A 21,974-nucleotide genomic window follows, 5' to 3' on the forward strand; every position below is an offset into this window, starting at 1 on the left:
AAAATGTGAGAATGCAACAGCATTTCATTCTTTGTTGGGTTCTCTGTTATATTTAAGTTGCTGGTCAAGACCCGACATAACATTGGCAGTGCACATGTTAAGTCAAAGAAGTGCAAACCCGGCTCAGAGAGATTGGGTAGCACTCAAAAGAATTCTGAGGTATCTGAAAGGCACAAAAGATTACAAGCTGGTGCTAGATACAGGATGTGATCAGCAAGTATATGCATACGCTGGTGCCAGCTGGGGAGACAGAGAAAATGGAAAATCTACCACTGGCTACGCCATATATATTGGAAATGCCCTGGTTCAATGGAAAAGCCTCAAGCAAACGTTTGTTGCCACAAGTACTTGTGAAGCAGAGTACTCAGCCATAAGCGAATGTGTGTCACAAATAGAGTGGTTTGCTTGCCTAACAAAAGAACTAGGAATACCTTCAAAAATGCCAATCACTGTGCTCAGTGATAACATGGCAGCACAGCAACTTGCCAACCAACAGAATTTTAAAAGTAAACATATTGCAATAAGATATGGCAATGTTAAAAATGCTTTGGAAAGAAATGTGTTAAAAGTACAACATTGTAACACAAAATGTAATGTGGCAGACTTATATACAAAATGTTTAGATGCTCCTAAATTTTGAGACTTAAGAGAATTGTTAGGTCTCAAGCCTTTGACTTAAGGAGGAGTGTTGGGATCCACAGAATGCTGTGTGAAATAGTAAGTCTGCAGGCCTGAGTGTACTAGTAAAGTGAAACTGGCTGATGCAATGCTTTCTGTAGAAGTGCTGGGTCAGAATGACTCAGCAGTAATGTGCTGTCAGTTGATTGGCTGTCAGTGGTTTAAAAGGAAAACCTTTCCAGCAGTGAGTGTGGTGGTGTTGTTGTTGTTGTTGTTGTTGTTGTTGTAGAAGAGCGTGGTCAGTGAGAGGTTTAGAGAGTGTATCAACTGCTTGTGTATGAACTGCCTGTAGATATTTGTATATAGCTCACAATAAATATACTGCACTGGAACTCAACATTTCTGCTAAAGCGCCGTGAAGGAATTCGCGACAAGGTTCTGGTCAACTCGTACCAGAATTTTCAAAGACCAAATTTCTCTATGCACACTGGTTTTATACCAATTTAATTGGTATCGGTGTTTCATTGTGCCAGAAGCGACTTAGTCATGCTGGCCACATGACACAGAAAAACTGTCTGCGGACAAACGCCGGCTCCCTTGGCCTGTAAAGTGAGATGAGTGCCGCAACCCCAGAGTCGCCTGCGACGACTTAACTGTCAGGGGTCCTTTACTTTCTTTCTTTTTTAAGTGCCAAAGAATCCTGGGAGTTTAGTGAGAGTGTTCAAAGGCCCTGCTAAAGACAAGTTAGCTCACCCCACTCCTTAAAATGACAGCTCCTTGGGGCAACGGAATGGCCAATAACACCAGTCAAGTTTAGTGTCATTTATCTGTGAATCAGGAAGCTCCCATCTCATATGTCACCTTTCTAAGTGGCCTCTTAGTCTCTGGCAGCTTTCTGCCTCCTGCGGCAGTATGAGCATAACGCCAGTTTAAAAAAGTAAAGGGACCCCTGACTGTTAGGTCCAGTCGTGGACGACTCTGGGGTTGCGGAGCTCATCTCGCTTTACTGGCCGAGGGAGCCGGCGTACAGCTTCCGGGTCATGTGGCCAGCATGACTAAGCCGCTTCTGGCAAACCAGAGCAGCACACGGAAACGCCATTTACATTCCCGCCGGAGCATTACCTATTTATCTACTTGCACCTTTTGGTGTGCTTTCGAACTGCTAGGTTGGCAGGAGCAGGGACCGAGCAACAGGAGCTCACCCCGTCACGGGGATTCGAACCGCCAACCTTCAGATCGGCAAACTCTAGGCTCTGTGGTTTAACCCACAGCACCAGAGATAATTCAGGTGGGTTGCTTGGAATACCGGTACAATTTACACCATATAAATGTGCACTGCCCTCATCCAGCTTGGGCTGTGTTATATTCCTGACCAGCTGTGCCCAATTCTTGACATGAATTCCAATGCATGCTTGATTGTACCATATTGCTCTTTGTTTGCCTCAACCAGTGACTTGGGTTGGCCCCGAGGAAGAACCAGCAACCACAGCGTCTCCTCAAGTCTCCCTACCCTGGATCCCCAAATGGATTCCAAGTCCACACAACCAAAGTTCCCCAACAGGAACCCAACTACCGATCTGATTTACTAGACATTTTCAATTAATCTCTCTCTTTTGGTCTCCCTTTTTCTCTTTTATTGAAGAAGAACAGGATATTTTAATGTGGAGGTGTAGTTGGGGGGGGGGAGGACAACCATGATTCTCCAGTGGATTCCCCCCATAGCAACAGCGCTCAGTACCAGTGGAGCAGTGCATAGCAGCAGCATCACCATCTAACCAGTCCATTGTGAACCACTCCTGTCTTCTATAATAAGAGGTCTAGTCACTTTATCTTGTGACGCTTGTTAAGCAAGGGTGAGCAGAACTGTACCTGGTGGAATTCCCTCTTCTACGCAACTGTTTAAAAAAGATCCCCCAGGAGTTCTGGCCTCCTTTGCTTCTGGTCACCCTGGGGTCAGTTTACACTTTCATGCTTGCAAGATCTGGCAGGTGTGGACCCTCCAAGTGTCCCTATTTTCCAGGGACAGTCCTGGATTCACAGAAGCCGTCCCGGTTTCTGATTTGATCACAGAATGCCCCGCATTTCCTTCATAAGAGAAATGTTGGAGGGTATGGTAGGACGCCCCTATTTTCATGAAACGTTAGAGGATATGGAGTTATGCAACCCCCAAGCCAAGGAGATAAGTAACTGTACGATCTTTAGAAGACATCTGAAGACAGCCTTGTATAGGGAAGTTGGGTTTTATTTAATGTTTAATGTTTTGTTATGTTTTTATATATGTTGGAAGCTGCCCTGAATGGCTGGGGCAACCCAGTCAGATGGGCAGGGTATAAATAATAAAAGGATGATGATGATGATGGAATAGGACGTCCCTATTTGCATCAGAGGAAAGTTGGAGGGTATGCAGGTGTGAGTTGTTCCTTCACAGACCAAACACTACAGACAGAACCTCCATCATCATAACACCTCAAACACACTGGTTTCCAAAGTAATCGCCAACTCAGAATGTGGGCCGTTGATGGCTGAGGCACAAGACTGCAGCCCATTTCTTACTGAGGAGGTTCATTTGTATATCAGCTGTCAGTGGGGACCCGTGTGACAGAATTCTTCATTTAAGAAATCTCTCCAGACAAAAAAGTAGAATGTGAGGGGAAGAGTATCCAGACTCCAAACATACCGAAATAGATAAGGTTGTCACTTCTGCGCCTGAAGACGTATCCAGTGGCTCGCGGGCTATTAATATCTGCCCCCTTCTCAAGCAAAGCTTTCACCAGCTTTAGGTTTTTGTTCACCACAGCTATGTGAAGAGCTGTCTCCCCTGAAATACACAAATGTCTGCTTACATAAGGTTCTCCATTTCCTACAGTCTAGAAAGCCGTTGCTAATGAAAATTGGGACCCACAAATCCAGCTAATTTGTAGGCAAATAACTGATGAACAACAGCAAGTTATGCTTTACATGAGCCTGACATCAACTACAAGTGATTACAGCTCATCTGAGTTACCTGCAGAAGAAAGGGGTATTGATCCCCAAGGCAATGCTGATGAATGCTGGTTTTAATGACAAATGCAATTGCAAAATTAATTACTGATAAATTAAGCAGCTCATATTCTCCATCTGACCATTTATATTCAAGAGTGCCTTGATGACTCTGTTTCTGCTGCTATTATATTCCATCTGGAATTTGTCCGATACCATTTCATCAAAGAGGAAACAGGTGTAATGTTGTAGCTAAGAGCTTGGCTGAGAAATCCCTGTTTCAAACCCTGCATGAGAACATAAGGACAAGGGCACGAGATGAACATGAGAGGAAGGTTTTCAGGGCCCAGGTTATGGTTATGGTGACCCCATTCTGGCTTTGGTTTAGACACATTTTTCTCAGTAAATATCTACTTTTTCCAACTGCTGTCGTAGTTTTATATTTAATAGATCTCATGACTGTTGATGTTTTATTCACTACTGTTTTATTTATATTGTGAGACACCTTGGGAGCTTATTGCAGAACTGAACGGCAGGATATGGATGCTTCTAATAATAATTACCTGTGTAAAGTTCTGATGTCATAGCCTCGTTCACTAGTTCCGGAGCTGCATCCACCAGGAGTTGGGCAGCTTCCAAGCTATTATACAAGGCCGCTACATGAAGAGCTGTCTCCCCAACAGCACCTAGAGAAGCCACCAAATATAAGAGAATATGAGGCCACGTGTTGTCAATTCTGCCAACCTGCTGAAGGCGCCCACAGAAGTTATGAGAAGTCTGCTCACCCTTGCCGGTAGACACCATTGCAGACCCGTGCTCCTCCCGCCTGCCATGATCTGGAGATGGAGGTCCCATTGGGTCACTTCATGGGCGGCGGGCAAGGCTCCTGAGCCTAGCTTGCTGCCCAGCAGGAGGATTCTGCTCACTCGCAAACCTTGCAAATCGCGAGCAGACATGGGGGCAGGCCACTCCCAGGGGACGGACCAATGGGGCCTACAGGCTTCTCTTGGGTCCATGCTCTGGGAATAAAAGATGGCCTGTTCCTATGTCAACTACCACTTCTTCGACAGCCCTCCCGCCCTCCCTGGTTGGTTCATTGTGCTTTCACCAGCCTTACTATGGACATTGTTGGTCGCCATATTCAGGACCTGGTTGGCATTTTCCCACTTGGCGAATTGGCTCCAGCCCTGTGGTTATCACCATCCTCATAGCAATCATCACAGCTTTGGTGGTTTAGGCATTGGGTAGGCGTACTCTAGGACAGAGGGGAGGTTGTAGCCTCTGCCCGCCTCTCAAAAATGGGGTATTCTGTTAAACGCATGCAGAGGAACTGCTTCTATCTGGACACCCAGGGGCCACAGCACACCCCAGGTGCAATCCAGTGTGGGAGTTAATCCCTGATGTAGGTCAATAACTCCCTCGCTTCCAGTTGACCCCAAAATTAATTCCTCCCAGGAGGCAGACCAGAAATGGTCGGTTCTACCCAATGCCTATGCCAAATTTCTTACATCTGTAGTCAATAAAGTTGTGGCCTGATCTGACCCAAATATAAGTTGCCATGTCTCATTGTTTCACTGTTTAAGATGGGCCGTCAGGTGATGGGGTGCCTGGGCATGCAACTACTTTGGATGTGTTCTTCCACATCTCCTGTCCAAAACACAAGTGCCTCTCTCTTGCCCAAGAGGTGTGTGTGCTCCTAATTCAGTTGTGATGTGTGTATTTTCTATCACTGTCTTCCTTTTACTCCTCCCCTCAAGGTCCTTGTGCTTTATCTTAGCAGGCAATGTGGACATGACGAGCAGCACAGATTCTATACCTCTCTCGTGAATGTCGCAGCTGTGGCTGGCAAGGAGCTTCTGAATGGCAGAGACATCGTTCTCCTTGGCAGCCAGGAGGAGGGGAGATTCCCAGATCCTGAAACAAGCAGAAAGCAAAATAAATTCAGAATAATGTGCATTACAACCCACATGATCCATGGCGGAGGATTTTTCTCATCACATCAGCAAAGTTGTCTTTCAAAACTAAGACAACTGTCTTTATCAGCAAGACAACTAAAAAAAAAATGCCCTGGAGATATCAACAGACACATCCAAGAGGCTCCCGCTTTCTTCAACCAAAGGCCTGCAGGATTTTCAGAAAAAGAAAATAATAATTGTTCTTGTACGGTGGTAAAAAGTTACACTGAAGACATGAAATGCTAACTCAGCTAACAACTTGGGAAGTCTGCATTCCTCTATTCCGCAGCATCTGCTGGTAACACTAATTGCCATCAATACAAGGCAAAAAGTGATATTTCAGTAATGTTATTTTTAAAATACTTTTTTCTGGTACACTGCCCTCATTTACACATAACTCTAAGCCAAACCATGGTAAATGTGAATGTGCGTGGCATGCAGGTACACAGGGAGTAAATCACGGCTGTTATGCTCCTCTCGTGGTCCTGCTGCCACACTACCTAGAGCTAAGCCATGGTTTGTCACTTAGCATTATGTGCAAACCTGGGGACAAGCCAGTTGCTGATACAGGCTGGCAGAGACTATGAAGAGTTAAATTCAGGCAGAAATATCTGTATGTGTCTGTTCTAAGACATGCCAGCAGATCTACCCATCAGGGTTCAATCCCTGGTTTGGATAGCCAACAAAGCCCCTCCCAACATGCTTCCAACACACAAAGCTGCCAGAAAAGGTGAGCGACCCTTAATGAAGACGCGTCTCATTGAACTTATGTAATAATTTGGCTTTGAAAAAGGAGACACACAGAAAAAGAAGCTGCTGGGGGCAAAGAAGGAATCCTGAGTATTATTAGTAGGATTCAAACCAACCAGAAAGGTTTCCTGTGCAACCTCTCTTGAAACCAAGAGGAGTTCAGAAGGCCCCAGCAGTGTTCTTGCCCAGCCATTCAAGGGGCACGGAGTTCTGCAGGAGAAGTTCACAGTGCCCTGTGTCCTCCTTTAACTGGATGTGAAACTTAATAGGAACCCGCTAAAAAACAGAAAATCCTTTCCTTTGAGAGCGAGTTGAGGAATCTTTAGAGGGGAACAAATGGACTCCTAATTTGTGCCTCCAAAAAAACCTTCCAAGTTAAGAGACAGGGTGAGTGGCAACGATCCTCTCTCACAGCTGGAACACACCTGTGCATGACAGAGGTTTGCCAGTGCACACAACGATGGACAGAGTAGGAGGTCCCCAATCGGCAAGGATGAGCAGCTGTTTGCCCTGAACCATTTTGTTATTTGCCCCACAGCTGGCTCTGCCTTATGTCCCAACTTCACTTGCCTTCCAATTTAACTTAGGAGGATTTCTATACCATTTTGGAATTTGCACATGTGCGACTTGCTAGTCTTCCTTTTTTTTTTAATTGACAGGGTATTGATATGTGGAAGTACATCTGCTCTGGTTAAAACACCACACAGCGGTGATGCGAGTCCTTTTCGCTTGCTGTTTTAATCAGCCAATTCTTGGCTGCCAAGAATTCCTAGAAGACCTCTTCAAACTTGCCAAATGCCAATACATTTTGCTTCACCCTTGATTAATTTTCCTATAATAAAATCATTAGTTGTTCTGTGGTACTTTAGCTCACGTTCCCCATTGTGTTGTGTTGTGTGTGTGTGTGTGTCTAACATCTGTGTGTACCAACACATATGCACGTTTGTTGGCTTTTTTATTTGAGGGTTTTATTAATGGGCATTGGGATCAGTTAGTCCCCGATCAGAGTAATTAGGGGGTAATGGGTATTCCCAACTGTGGAGAAAAAAATTGTTTAAAAAGACACAATAGCTTATTTCTGTTGATGAAGGAGCTGGGCTGGGAATACTTAAGGTTAAGTATGACATTTTTATTCATATCTCAATGAGGTTTTCAGCTGAAGTACATGAATAAGGTATCAAGTGGGAACTAACACTGGAGCTCATTACAGACTCCAAATACCAGCTATCCTTATTATATTTTCACATAAAAATGGGGTGATTTTCAAATGCACCTTAAAAAAATCCAGCTATTACTTGACTACACCATTATATAAGAAAAGCATTCTTTGAAAATAATTTCTGTTCAAAAAATTAATACACACACACTACAAACAACTAAACTTCCATCTACGGTATCATTCACACATTAGCATAGGTTTATACATAGCTCTTAATCTAATGGTTTGTCATGGACTGGCTGGATGCAGAGGAATGTTGGGCGGCATCAGCTGGGGAACCCCCAGGGGAGGAAGGCTCAGAGCCAGGGGGTTGGCGTCGGAAGCTGAAAAGGTAACAGGGCTTAGTGAGCAGAAAGATGGGGCAGAGAGCAGTCCAGAATCAGAGGCAGAAGTGGAGACAGAGATGAGGCAGGCTGGTGAAGAAGCCAGGGTGTCTCCCCTTCCTGTTGTGACCAGCTCCCCTCTTTTCTGGTCTCCCAGAACCAGAAGAGACATAAAGAGGGAGGAGCAAAGACAGGCAAGACGATGGAGACAGGATAAACTGGAGAGGGGGAAACCATGTATACCACCTTGAGTTCCTTGGAGGAAAGGTGAGGGTAATAGATGCAATTTAAAAATTAATGAAATCCATGAGTCGGGGGAGAACTAAAGAGAGGAACAGGGTATATCCACCACCACCACCATGCAAATAGACTCTCAGATCATCCTTTTGTTGTGGCTGGATGATGAAAATCATGCAATAAGTAGTACTTTGTTCTAGATGAATTCATTTATGAATGTTGACCATCTATAGTTGCCATTGCATTCACGGCATCACATGCATTAAAATGATCCAAACACCCAGCTCCCTAGCGGTGGCTGCATGTTTCCACCTCAGTAAAGGTAAAGGGACCCCTGACCGTTAGGTCCAGTCGTGGACAACTCTGGGGTTGCGGCACTCATCTTGCTCTATAGGCCGAGGGAACCAGCGTTTGTCTGCAGACAGCTTCCGGGTCATGTGGCCAGCATGACTAAGCCGCTTCTGGCGAACCAGAGCAGTGCACGGAAACGCCGTTTACCTTCCTGCATTTACCTACTTGCACTTTGACGTGCTTTCGAACTGCTAGGTTGACAGGAGCTGGGACCGAGCAACGGGAGCTCATCCCGTTGCGGGGATTCGAACCGCCAACCTTCTGATCAGCAAACCCTAGGCTCTGTGGTTTAACCCACAGCGCCACCCGCGTCCCATTTCCACCTCAGTACTCCCTGCTAAAGTACTGCAACAGAAAAAATCTCTGTTGCGTTCTAGAGAGCTGCAACATTGGGGGAGTTGTTAAACTGTGGGGGCAACCCTCAAATTAAAGGACACCTGGCAAATTTAAAATCTAGATGCCAATCAACCCTTTCAGGAAGAATTAGAGAAGCGGAGAGCTTATTTAATTTCACTCCTGTCAATAAGGCGCAGAAAAAAAGTATTTCATCTTGGCCATTTCCCATACGGAGATTTCTGGTGGCAGATTGCCAGCCTACGATCTCTTGGAGTGTGGGAATAGCTGGAAAATGTCAAGGCCCAAAGCCCAGCAGGAATCAGCTCCTGTGCTCACACAACGCCAAGGATTACCTCAATTAAGGAAAACGTGTCTGTCTGAGGGGAGCTGGTCTGCCAGAAGTCAGAGGGCACTGCCACACCTCAGCCCCTTTTAATTAAAAAACCTGGGCCCAGATCCAACAACATGCCCTCAAATGAGGAAGTGAGGCTGGCACCAGTCTTGAGGCAGAATCACTCACACTAAATGGAAACAGCCTGGCACAGATTCATGGCATCCTTTCCCCTCCTGCTATGAACTATCAGGGCTTGTTATGTTTTATTTAAACTCCTGCTGTCTTTTGGAGGGAGCTGTTTTTGCTTATTTTATGGATGGAGAAGAGAGAGAATATTACTGGAAAGGAAGGTGTAGCCTCACGAATGTCGTGAAAGGAAGGTGTGCGGAAAACAGACACAACTGATATACTCGTTTTTGCACCAATACTTAATATAAATAAATATCTAGAGCATTCTCGGCTTCATAGAATACTTGATCAGAATCAAATAATAGGTAATCAGTTTGCAGTATTAGCTTTGTATACTGCTTCAAGGACTGCTTGCAAGTGGTTATTTTTATCATTTCTAAGCAACAATCAACAAAAAATTAAATTTGATGATAATTGACCGGCATCCCAGTCCTATGCATATTGCAGCCAAATGATCATTTTGCTTATAAAGGAAATTCTGATTTATATCATGCATGTAAAAATACTTCAAGGGTAGTTTTAAGCAGTTGCGAGAAAGCTAGCAGTGTCACATATTGTGAGCAAAACCTAGAATTCCAAAACCATTTTCAGAAATGCGTTACCCATAAGAGCAGGATAATTTCCCCCAGAAACGTCTACTTGATAAATCATTGTGGGCCAGTTTCAGAATTTTGTGGGGCTCGTTTTTTTTAAAAGGGGAAAGTGTTCTTTCACGGTGCATGAACTTTCCCTAAGGAAAGTAACATTCTCCTAGGAAAAAACAGCCACCTCCTCTCAGCAAATCCAGGCAGCAGCTGGTTGTGCCTCCTTTGAGAGGGAGGAGACACTGCAAGGGAGGTGGCCTTCTGTGTGCTCTGCAGCAGTATATTTTATGTATCTTGGCAAAATGATTGCACTGGCATTGGCGCCTTCAAATGAGACGTTGTCCCTGTAAAAGCACTGGACATTTTAACCCTTAGTCTCATGTCCCTGAGGCCCTCCCCCCCTCCCACCTGCCATTTCAGTGGAGCTATAGCAAGTTTTCACCCTTTCCCATGGACTAAAAATTGACCCAGTTCAATTGTGTACGTTATTGCTGAGAATTTTCCACAAACACCGGGAACATTGGACCGATCAGTAAAAAAAACTAGTACTACCATCTGTACTAGAGGGATGCGGGTGGAGCTGTGGTCTAAACCACTGAGCCTCTTGGGCTTGCCTATCGGAAGAGTGGCAGTTCGATGCAGTGAGCTCGTGTTTCTCTGTTCCAGGTCCTGCCAACCTAGCAATTCAAAAGCACACCAGTGCACGTAGATAAATAGGTACCACTGCGGCGGGAAGGTAAATGGCATTTCCATGTGCTCTGGTTTCCATCACAGTGTCCCGTTGCACCAGAAGCGGTTTAGTCATGCTGGCCACATGACCTGGAAAGCTGCCTCTGGACAAACGCCGGCTCCCTCGGCCTGAAGTGAGATGAGCACCGCAATCCCATAGTTGCCTTTGACTGGACTTAACTGTCCAGGGGTCCTTTACCTTTGCCTTTTACTACCATCTGAAAAGCGAGCAAACAGCTGATTCTGCCCCCAAGGTGATCTGCCCTGGCTACACCTGGAAACCCTCTAAGCATTATCTTGCAAACCGCTTGGGGGACAGAGAGAAAAAGAACACCTGACCTTCTAGAAACCACTGAAGGTCTTGAGGATAAGACTCCACAACCCAAATATATTCAACCTGCCTTCCATGCAGCTTTAATTAACGGGGAGAAATATACGGTGTCTGCTTTTAATTGTGGGATTTTATTTGCATCCAGGCAGCAGGGGAGCTCTAAATTTTACATTTCAAATAGTCATAAAAATGGGTAACTGCAAATGACCCACAATGGAGACGGGTAGGAGAGAGGATATATGATAGTATTATTATTATTATTAATAATAATCTTTTTGTTTTAAAGCGTTCTTTTGGAGGAGTGATTCTCCTCCAGGCTGCTGGCACATAATATCTGGTTGGGATGTGTAGAAATGTGCATTTTTTAATTTAAAAAAATGTGAATTCCATTTCTAGGCTCATTACCAAGCCTTCCAAATCTTAAAATATTATCTGTGTATAAAATACCATATGGGAGTGGCAAAGGAGGCAGGTTTCACCCTCTAAGAGCCTACGCATGCTGAATCAGAAGCAGGTGCTGATGGCTTTCAAGGAACTTATTCCAGAAAATAGGGTTGCAGCCAAGCAGTGCAATCCTGCGCATATTTACTCAGAAGGAAGTCCCACTATGTGTAATGGGGCTTGCTCCCAGATACGTACTATTGCAGGACTGAAGCCTTACTGCTTTTTATTGTGTTGTAGATCATTTGCCATTTCATACCCTCCAACATTTCTCCAATGAAAACAGGGACGCCCTATTCAAATAATAATAATAATAATAATAATAATAATAATAATAATAATAATAATAATATCCTATTTATACCCCTCTCTCCTCATCTGACTGGGTTGCCCTAGCCACTCTGGATGACTTCCAACATACATAAAAATATAATGAAACATTTAAAAAACTTCCCTATACAGGGCTGCCTTCAGATGTCTTCGAAAGGTTGTACAGTTACTTATCTCCTTGGCTCGGGGGTCACCTAACTCCATACCCTCCAACATTTCCCCAATGGAAATAGGGATGTCCTGAGGAAAAGCAGGACATTAGGGGATCAAATCAGGAACCAGAACGGCTTCTGTAAATCCAGGACCGTCCCTGGAAAACAGGAACACTCGTAGGATCTGCCATTTGTGTTGGATTGGAGCCACCATTATGCTTTTGGCTGGTTTTAACTTAACATTTCCTGGTCTTTCTTTCCCTCTGTCTCTTTCCTAATAGCCAATGGGTAGAACAACTCGACAATTAATGGGTTCTATTATATATAAAATACCAAATTAAAACCAGATTAGAGGAGATTAAAACAAGTGCCAGAAAACCACCCACAATTGTTATAATCCTAGGTGCTAAAAGCCAGCACACAAAGAAAGGACTCGCAGTGCTTCCGGCAGAACCTCGTAGGGCAAATCTGCACCATTCCTTCAAAGCACATTTAATGCACATTTAAAGCACATAACTTCACTCAGTCAACCCTAGGAACCGTGATTCCTTCTCTCTCTCATGTGGTCAACAATTCTGAGCACACATAAAAAACTACAGTTCCCAGGGTTGTTTGGGGAAAAACCATGTGCTTTAAATGTGTGTTTAATTTGCTTTGAATGTATGGTATGGATAGAACCTTTGTCTCCAATCACCAGGGGAGGGCGAGAGGGAAATGGGACAGAGGTACGAAGCAGATGGAAAGCAGATGGAAAGCAGCTTATGTTACATACAGTGGATCTGGAAGCCAGGACAATTAATTTTGGGTGAATTAAGATGGGTTGCAAACATGGTGGGAGTCATTCAAAGGCCACACTACTGTCCCCACCTTGGGGTGGGCTGGCAAGGGAGGCAGCACACTGAGCAAACTGCAGATAGCTCAGTTGGCAGAATATGAGGCTCTTAAACTCAGGGTTGTGGGTTCAAGCCCCACGTTGGACAAAAAATTCTTGAATTGCAGGGGGTTGGACTAGATCATAGAATCATAGAGTTGGAAGAGACCACAAGGGTCATCCAGTCCAACCCCCTGCCAAGCAGGAAACACCACCAAAGCATTCTTGACATATGCCTGTCAAGCCTCTGTATAAAGACCTCCAAAGAAGGAGACTCCACCACACTCCTTGGTAGCAAATTCCACTGCCGAACAGCTCTTACTCTCAGGAAGTTCTTCCTAATGTTTAGGTGGAATCTTCTTTCTTGAAGTTTGAATCCATTGTTCCGTGTCCGCTTCTCTGGAGCAGCAGAAAACAATCTTTCTCCCTCCTCCATATGACATCCTTTCATATATTTGAACATGGCTATCATATCACCCCTTAACCTTCTCTTCTCCAGGCTAAACATACCCAGCTTCCTAAGCCATTCCTCATAAGGCATAGTTTCCAGGCCTTTGACCATTTTGGTTGCCCTCTTCTGGACACGTTCCAGCTTGTCAGTATCCTTCTTGAACTGTGGTGCCCAGAACTGGACACAGTACTCCAGGTGAGGTCTGACCAGAGCAGAATACAGTGGTACTATTACTTCCCTTGATCTAGATGCTATACTCCTATTGATGCAGCCCAGAATTGCATTGGCTTTTTTAGCTGCTGCATCACACTGCTGACTCATGTTAAGTTTGTGGTCTACCAAGACTCCTAGATCCTTTTCACATGTACTGCTCTCAAACCAGGTGTCACCCATCCTGTATTTGTGCCTATTTTTTTTTGCCCAAGTGTAGTACCTTACATTTCTCCTTGTTAAAATTCATCTTGTTTACTGTGGCCCAGTTGTCTAATCTGTTAAGGTCATTTTGAAGTGTGATCCTGTCCTCTGGGGTATTAGCCACCCCTCCCAATTTGGTGTCGTCTGCAAACTTGCTCAGGATGCCCTCAAGCCCATCATCTAAGTCATTGATAAAGATGTTGAATAAGTTTGGGCCCAAGACAGAACCCTGTGGCACCCCACTAGTCACTACTCTCCAGGATGAGGAGGAGCCATTGATGAGCACCCTTTGGGTTCGGTCAGTCAGCCAGTTACAAATCCACTGAATGGTAGCATTGTCTAGCCCGCATTTTACCAGCTTCTTTACAAGAATATAATGGGGCACCTTGTCAAAGGCCTTGCTGAAATCAAGATAGGCTACATCCACAGCGTTCCCTTCATCTACCAGGCTTGTAATTCTGTCAAAAAATGAGATCAGATTAGTCTGACATTAGTCTGATTAGATGACCGTCATGGTCCCTTCCAACTGTACAATTCTATGATTCCATTATTCTAAGTGGTGATGTTGCCACCACCATCACCACCACCAGCAGCAGCAGCAGAAAAAATGTGCAGCTACTCTGGGGTGGGAGAGACCTCCCCACATAAAAGAAAAACTCAGTAAAGGAAAATATATTTCTGGTGAAGAAATAAACTGCATTTGAAAGCAAACCATTTTGCTTATTCCCCAAGAGCACCATAAAATTCTGCCATAAAAAAACCATCATGACAAACCAGAAGATAACCTGCATGTGTGGTATGTGGAAAAATAATTTATAGAACCAGAAGGATCTATAAAGCATCTTGGCAAGAGACTGCGATTATTAATTTTGAAGATGGATTCTGGCAAGCTGAGGAGGAGGAATGCTATTAGCATTATACTAGATTTTAAAATGTATTTACAACCATATCCTGCAACAAGACCACACAAGCAGTTTCTTGGAAGAGCAGTGTTTTGTTTTCTAGAAAACAATTATTTCTGAGACTCGTTGCTTGAGCAGCGCGTGACTTCGCAGCAGAGAATTCAGAGAGCTGCAGAGTGGATCACTCAAGATCACCAAGACAAGGTCACACACATCTTGCAATACAGTATGTTGTTCAACAAATGAAGCATATAAGAAAAGTACGCAAATGCTTTCTCTCAAGGCATTAGGGGAGAAAATAACTAAAGGACGCTCATGGTCCCGTCCAATTCTACGATTCTATGAACAAACATTTTGCTCTCTTCACGAACACTGACAGCTAGGGCAGTGTTTAAATCTCCACGTGATATTTGTTGTTATTAACTATTAATTTGTTCTTATTAATGACCAATGTCATTGTACTTTGTAGGTATTTTTATTTCCTTGGTGGCAGGATCTGGGAGAGCGACTCAGCTTCCTTCCTCTGAACACCGTTTTGCTTGTTTGGCTCGGCTAGCGTCTCGCACATGTAGCATATATTTAAATGTATTATTCGATGTAGTGGCATTTTAAGGCCAAATGGTGGCAGCATTGACCAAAGCAATTTGTAGGCTCTAATCCAATACAGATTTGGGAACTATTCTAGTGGGTTTAAGCATGTCTAGCTCTGGGCTGGATTCGGACCCCAGGAATTCACTGGCTAAAATCAGAGGAGTATTGTGCTTTGCAGGCTTCCTTACAGTGCCTACAAGCTTTAGGCAGCAATCGTGTTTGACACAGATAAAGGTAAAGATAAAGGAACCCCTGACTGTTAAGTCCAGTCGCAGACGACTCTGGGGTTCCGGAGCTCATCTCGCTTTACTGGCCGAGGGAGCTGGCGTACAGCTTCTGGGTCATGTGGCCAGCATGACTAAGCTGCTTCTGGTGAACCAGAGCAGCGCACGGAAATGCCGTTTACCTTCCCGCTGGAGCGGTACCTATTTATCTACTTGCACTTTGGCGTGTTTTCGAACACGGGTACATGGGTATTATTAAGTTGGAATGTGTTTATATGGGACGAGGGTGGCGCTGTGGTCTAAACCACTGAGCCTCATGGGCTTGCCGATTGGAAGGTCAGCGGTTCAAATCCCTGCAGTGGAGTGAGCTTCCATTGCTCTGTCCCAGCTCCTGCCAATCTAGCAGTTCAGAAGCACGCCAGTGCAAGTAGATAAATAGGTACCGCTATGGCAGGAAGGTAAATGGCATTTCCATGTGCTCTGGCTTCCGTCACGGTGTCCCGTTGCGCCAGAAGCAGTTTAGTCATGCTGGCTACATGACCCAGAAAGCTTTCTGTGGACAAATGCTGATTCCTTCGGCCTGAAAGCGAGATGAGTGCCGGAACCTCATAGTCACCTTTGACTGGACTTAACAGTCCAGGGGTCCTTTACCTTTACCTTTTTTACCTGCATATGAGCATGAGCCTAGGATTGTAGCAGTGTGCTCCAAATTGGCATCCTCATTCCCACAAAATCTTTCATTCAGTCTATTCAGAAAGAGTGTCATTGTCCCCACCTTGTGCTGGCGATATTTCAGGCCAAGTGTGAACCCAGAGGGTTGAAAATATTCACATCCTTGGAAGAGATGGTCTTTAATGGAGGATTACCAATTTAAAAGTAAGGTTTTGTAGGCTGACAAAGTGAAGAGTACCTCTCCTTGAAATGGGGGGAATATGTTATACCCTGTTTCTCATATTTTAAGACATACCCATAAAATAAGCCATAGCAGGATTTTTAAGCATTCAAGGAATATAAGCCATACCCCGAAAATAAGACATAGTGATAGGCGTAGCAGCAATGCCGGCCACGGCAGGAGGAGGAGGAAAAAAATAAGACATCCCTTGAAAATAAGCCATAGTGTGTTTTTTTGAGGAAAAAATAAATATAAGACATGTCTTATAATATGAGAAACACGGTAGTTAAGTAAAAGATCTAGCAGGAGCCAAAAATGAGAAGGGAGATGAAGAGGGAAGAAAACCGGGTGTGTGTGTGTGTGTGTGTGTGTGTGTGTGTGTGTGTGTGTGTCAAAGATAAAATGTTAAAATGTTTTTAAATTTTTGAAATGTATGCAATAAGGGTAGGAAGAGAAACATCAAGATGGCGGGGTGGGAAGTCAAATTCGTATCGAATTTGAATTATTGTGATGCTAAATTTGTTAAAGTTTTTGAAAAGCGATGAAAATTAATTGGCAAAAAGGGGAAATGTTCACATCCTTGAAAGTGGGCATTGCCAGCTGACAACTCTGCCAAGCACTTTGTGCCAAGCCAAGAAAGTTATACAGAAAATGCCAGTGGAAAAACCGAACGCTACAAAAATCCAGTAGAGTATTACCCAGGAGCTCTGGTAGGCTGATCTGACCTACTAAACAGACTCTAAAGGCCAAAGAAGATACAAACTTGCCAGTTTGGGTGTTTAGTGTATCTGTATGTTTTAACTTTTTTTTGCATTGAAAGGAGAATGTGGGAGAGGAGGGTGGAACACAGGCAACGCCTTCTCATGTGCTCCACGATGTTCTCTCCCTGCCTGTTCACTTCTGGTATCAAAGCCACATAAAAAGTTTCTATTGAAACAACTGGTGTTTACATTTAAAAGCTACGAGCCATTTTAAGGTGCCCCATCACCTGTCAATTTACTGTAAATTCTACCGTAAATTCTACAGCTGGTTACGCAAACACTTGGCAAGAAAAGATGCCTTTGTTCACTGTGCGTAAGGACAGGTGACCAGCCCAAACTCCCATGCATTTAATTATAACCTGCAGTTTCTGTTGCTGAAGATGTATCTTTTTTCTTCAACTCCCGACCTTGTGTTCCTTTCCTAGCACAGACTGCATTTTTTCAATTTCTTTAGCTGCTTCCTTCAAAAAGTTTTGTCAAGGCAAAAGGCTCAGCTGGCCCATGGCACTTCACAGCTGCAGTTGGGATGCCTGCTTACCTGGGAACTCAAGGGACTTACTTCTGAGTAGACATAGCATATGGTATAAACACATTGCTGCAAAAGTTGGGTGTCTTGCCCTCTCTCTGCAGAGCGGTAGCAAGAGCCTTTGGGGTTCCAGGCACTCATTCAGGGTCTGTGGTCCCCTTTGGAGAATTGAGACACGGCAGAGATTGTCGAAGCTTTAAGAAATATGGTTTATCCACCTATTTACACCTCTGCATGGAGGGAGTCCAGATCTTACTGCATGGTCATTTCAAGAGGGGCTTGTCCCTCACAGCAGTGCAGTCGGCCTTCAGCCAACCTGCCCAAGATGGATCCGAGTCTTTTCTCTGCTTCCTCCTTCTTCCCAGAAACTCTTGCTCAAGACTCCCTTTTCCTGTCTGAGGTGACAGGACCCCATCATCCTGGCAACATCTGTCTCCCCAGGCCAAAGGATTCCTCTCCGATGGCCCACCAACCCCATGTCAACAGATTTGCTCTTTGCTAGGCCAGCCAGGCTGGTTTGCATAAACCAGCCCAGGGATTCCTTGTCTGGCACAGTTCTGCAGCCTGTACTTTCATCCATATCCCAATTAATCAAAACCCTACCATTTATTAATTTCTAGGGTTTAGGCCCCACAATACATACATACATACACACACACACCAATCTCTTGCAAGTAGGCATTCACAAACCTACCCAATGTTTCCACACACACCTCTGCTTTACCAACATGAAATACTACAATGTTTGAGACAATTACAAATGTATTTGCATCCACATAATTCTCATACGGTTGGGCTTTCCAAATGGTTAGTTTGCATCCTAGCATGTGGGCTTCCTTCCCCACTCAAAATGCTAGCCAGCTTGCCATTGCCCTGGCAACAGGTTATTGCTCGGAATATTTGACTATTGCACTTCCTCTGTGTTCTCTGTAATTGGCTCAATTGCACAGCATGCTAACGTTTTCTGTTTTCACAGATCTGTGGGTGACTGTTCAGAAACCTGCTGGTTTATTTGGGAAGTTTGTCCATAATAGCTACAAATATCTCACTCTTAACTTCAGGAATAAAGGAAATAAAAAAACAAAAATGGATACCAGCTGTGGTCCTAGTTTATAAAATATGCTTCATTGTTACTATCTGAAGGAGTTGAAGGTTACCTTTCTCATTCTCGGACATGTTGCCAGACTGCTAAATCAGAACTCTGCCTCCGCCAGAGGTTCAAGCCATTTGTTTGACAAGCATGACACTTCTGATGTGTGCCTGGTGATGGTGGGGAATCCCAGTGGTTTATTTCATGCAGATTTCTCCAATACATTGACCAATAACTGCTATTCATTTCTAAAATCTCTGGACACAGCCTTTTTTTTTTTAACTGTGAACTCCACGCCCAATAACTTAGAAGCTGGTTTCAGAGACTGCCAGCATTTTTTCAAAATTGATACCTGAGGGATTGGGATGGAGGAGGAATTGTTCCGACCCAATGTTACTTTGCTTGCATGAGACCAGCTTATGTCTCTAGCACCTGCTTATGTCTGCGCCACTTGCGCAATGTCAGGTGTTTTGCTAGTTCCCCTTTTCTCTCTGTTAAATTCACGCCTCTGTCCAAGACCAGGTACAGTATTTTATATGCAAAATGATACACAAAAAATGTGTATATTATACATATAAAAGAGTCATATATGTGGTCCTATATTTCTGCAACATAAATTTTGTAAGTATTAATACATAACCATTTTTAAGGAGTTATATGCACTGTTGTATACAGTGGTACCTCGGTTTACAACCACAATTGGTTCCAGAAGTCTGTACTTAACTTGAAGCGTACTTAACCTGAAGCGAACTTTCCCATTGAAAGTAATGGAAAGTGGATTAATCCGTTCCAGACGGTCTGCGGAGTACTCAACTTGAAGCGTACTTAACCCGAAGTAGGAGCGTAATTGGTTCTGGAAGTCTGTACTTAAACTGAAGCGTACTTAACCTGAAGCGAACTTTCCCACTGAAAGTAATGGAAAGTGAATTAATCCGTTCCAGATGGGTCCGCGGTGTTTGTAAACCGAGGCGGTTGTAAACCAAGGTATGACTGTACTTCTGTTTATGTGCTGGTTTCTTTAGGAAATCAGGAGTGTCTATGCATACAATTTGCAAGCATTCTTTGTATTTTCAGCACACCTAGTGAAAAAACTTTGCTTCTCGCTGAAGACATGAATTGGGGGCGGGGTAGAGGAAACCATGCAGCTAAATTCAAAATCAAGATTTTCAGAAAATCCCATCCCTGCTCAGGTATTCCATTCCCAATTCACCTTGTGTATTGCAGGATATTGTGTGCCACATTCTATGACACATGCAGTTTACCGGCTGGGCTACATCATCACCCCCACATCTAGAGTGGGGAACTGGGTATGGCTGGCAGGTCGGATCGTTATTTCCAGCTGTTCTTGCAGACCAACTTTGACAAGTGGGCAGAGTCTCCCACCTGTCCATCAGTGGATGTCACAGTGACATAAGGTGACCTTCTTTTCTTTTTTTTGCCTGTGGGGGACTTGCAGATGTACCTTGCAAAGTGCTTTCTTGCATAGGGCTTTGAAGGCATTCTTCTTATATTTCAGGTATAGGGCAGGTGGGGTGGCTTGGCCGAAATGGTGCTACATGGAAGGTCTAGTGAGGCTTGCAGGCTGCTGGCTCCCCACTCCTGCTCTAAGGTAAAGGGCCCCTGGATGGTTAAGTCCAGTCAAAGGCGACTATGGGGTTGCGGCGCTCATCTTGCTTTCAGGCCAAGGGAGCCGGCATTTCTCCACAGACAGCTTTCCAGGTCATGTGGCCAGCATGACTAAACCACTTATGGTGCAACGGAACACCGTGATGGAAACCAGAGCGCACAGAAACGCCGTTTACCTTCCCACCACAGCGGTACCTATTTATCTACTTGCACTGGTGTGCTTTCAAACTGCTAGGTTGGCAGGAGCTGGGACAGAGCAATGGGAGCTCACCCCGTAGCGGGGATTTGAACCACCGATCTTCCAATCGGCAAGCCCAAGAAGCTCAGTGGTTTAGACCACAGCACCACCCACATCCCCTACCCCTGCTCTACGTGAACTGAACATGCCTTAGAAATTGCCCAACACTCCCTAGCAGTTGTGTATTTATACAGGCAATGATGGACAAATTTTCACAGAAATTTATCCACCATTAACTAACCAATAAGCTCCTGGGCCCGGGTCCTGAGAAACATGACCCAGTTTCTAGCAAAGTCACACTCAGCAAGGGATCAATGTCTTCATATTATCTCACCCATCTAACTGAATGGGGATAACAGGCAGTGGAAGGAAATTCCTCAGTGGTGGTTGGAAATTCCCCACTTTCTTCAATTGGCTGACCTGGAAGAATTCCTTCCATCACTTGCACAATCAAGCAATCCTCTAGCCAGACTATAATATATGGGCTGGCAGGGGAGAAAAGTTTGCTTTACCTCTCTGTACCAGCTTGCTAGAAAATTTGGCTGAAATTCACATGGCTTTCCTCACTCAGCAAATCAGCACTAACGCAATGGCAGCCTGCCCTTCATCATCTGCATTGTTGCAGATGTGCTCTCTGCAGAAGCCCGTGGTTTGCACTCTCAAGCATCCAATACTCAATGCCAGGTTTCCTCTTTGCAGGTTGACAGGGGATCGGCACACACCAGGGCCAGCTTTTGCAACATGCACATATATTATAGCACTAATGCAAATCCTGCATCGGCTGTCACAGGTGCCGGGAACTGCCCCACTTTGTGGGTGCCCAGCGTGAGCCTGTGACGTCACATGTGTGGTGCAAAAATTGTGGGTGTCCTGCGCCTTCATGGAGAATATGGAGCACCCACAGTCAACAGTGTGACGCAGCAGCTAAAAAAGCCAATGCAATTCTGGGCTGCATAAATAGGAGTATAGCATCTAGATCAAGGGAAATAATAGTACCACTGTATCAGACCTCACCTGGAATACTGTGTCCAGTTCTGGGCACCACAGTTCAAGAAGGATACTGACAAGCTGGAGCATGTCCAGAGGAGGGCAACCAAAATGGTCAAAGGCCTGGAAACAATGCCTTATGAGGCACAGCTTAGGGAGCTGGGTATGTTTAGCCTGGAGAAGAGAAGGTTAAGGGGTGATATGATAGCCATGTTCAAATATATAAAAGGATGTCATATAGAAGAGGGTGAAAGGTTGTTTTCTGCTGCTCCAGAGAAGCAGACACGGAGCAATGGATTCAAGCTACAAGAAAGATGATTCCACCTAAACATTAGGAAGAACTTCCTGACAGTAAGAGCTGTTCAACAGTGGAATTTGCTGCCAAGGAGTGTGGTGGAGTCTTTGGAGGTCTTTAAGCAGAGGCTTGACAGCCATATGTCAAGAATGCTTTGATTGTGTTTCCATGCTTGGCAGGGGGTTGGACTGGTTGACCCTTGTGGTCTCTTCCAACTCTATGATTCTATGATTCAGTCCCCCACACTT

General features: G+C 44.6%; 1 protein-coding gene across 1 annotated transcript in view; it reads right to left on the reverse strand.

The window, feature by feature from the left end:
- Positions 1-21,974, reverse strand: part of LOC118075360 (transient receptor potential cation channel subfamily V member 6) — a 69,476-nt gene that overhangs the window by 25,185 nt on the left and 22,317 nt on the right. The window contains exons 2-4 of the mRNA XM_035097275.3: positions 5,414-5,511; positions 4,161-4,283; positions 3,296-3,436 (exon numbers count right to left, since the gene is read on the reverse strand). Coding sequence (XP_034953166.2) covers positions 3,296-3,436; positions 4,161-4,283; positions 5,414-5,511 — 362 coding nt within the window. The remainder of the gene's footprint in view (positions 1-3,295; positions 3,437-4,160; positions 4,284-5,413; positions 5,512-21,974) is intronic.

Source organism: Zootoca vivipara, chromosome 15 (assembly GCF_965207765.1).
Source record: "Zootoca vivipara chromosome 15, rZooViv2.hap1.1, whole genome shotgun sequence".
Classification (NCBI taxonomy): Eukaryota; Metazoa; Chordata; class Lepidosauria; order Squamata; family Lacertidae; genus Zootoca; species Zootoca vivipara.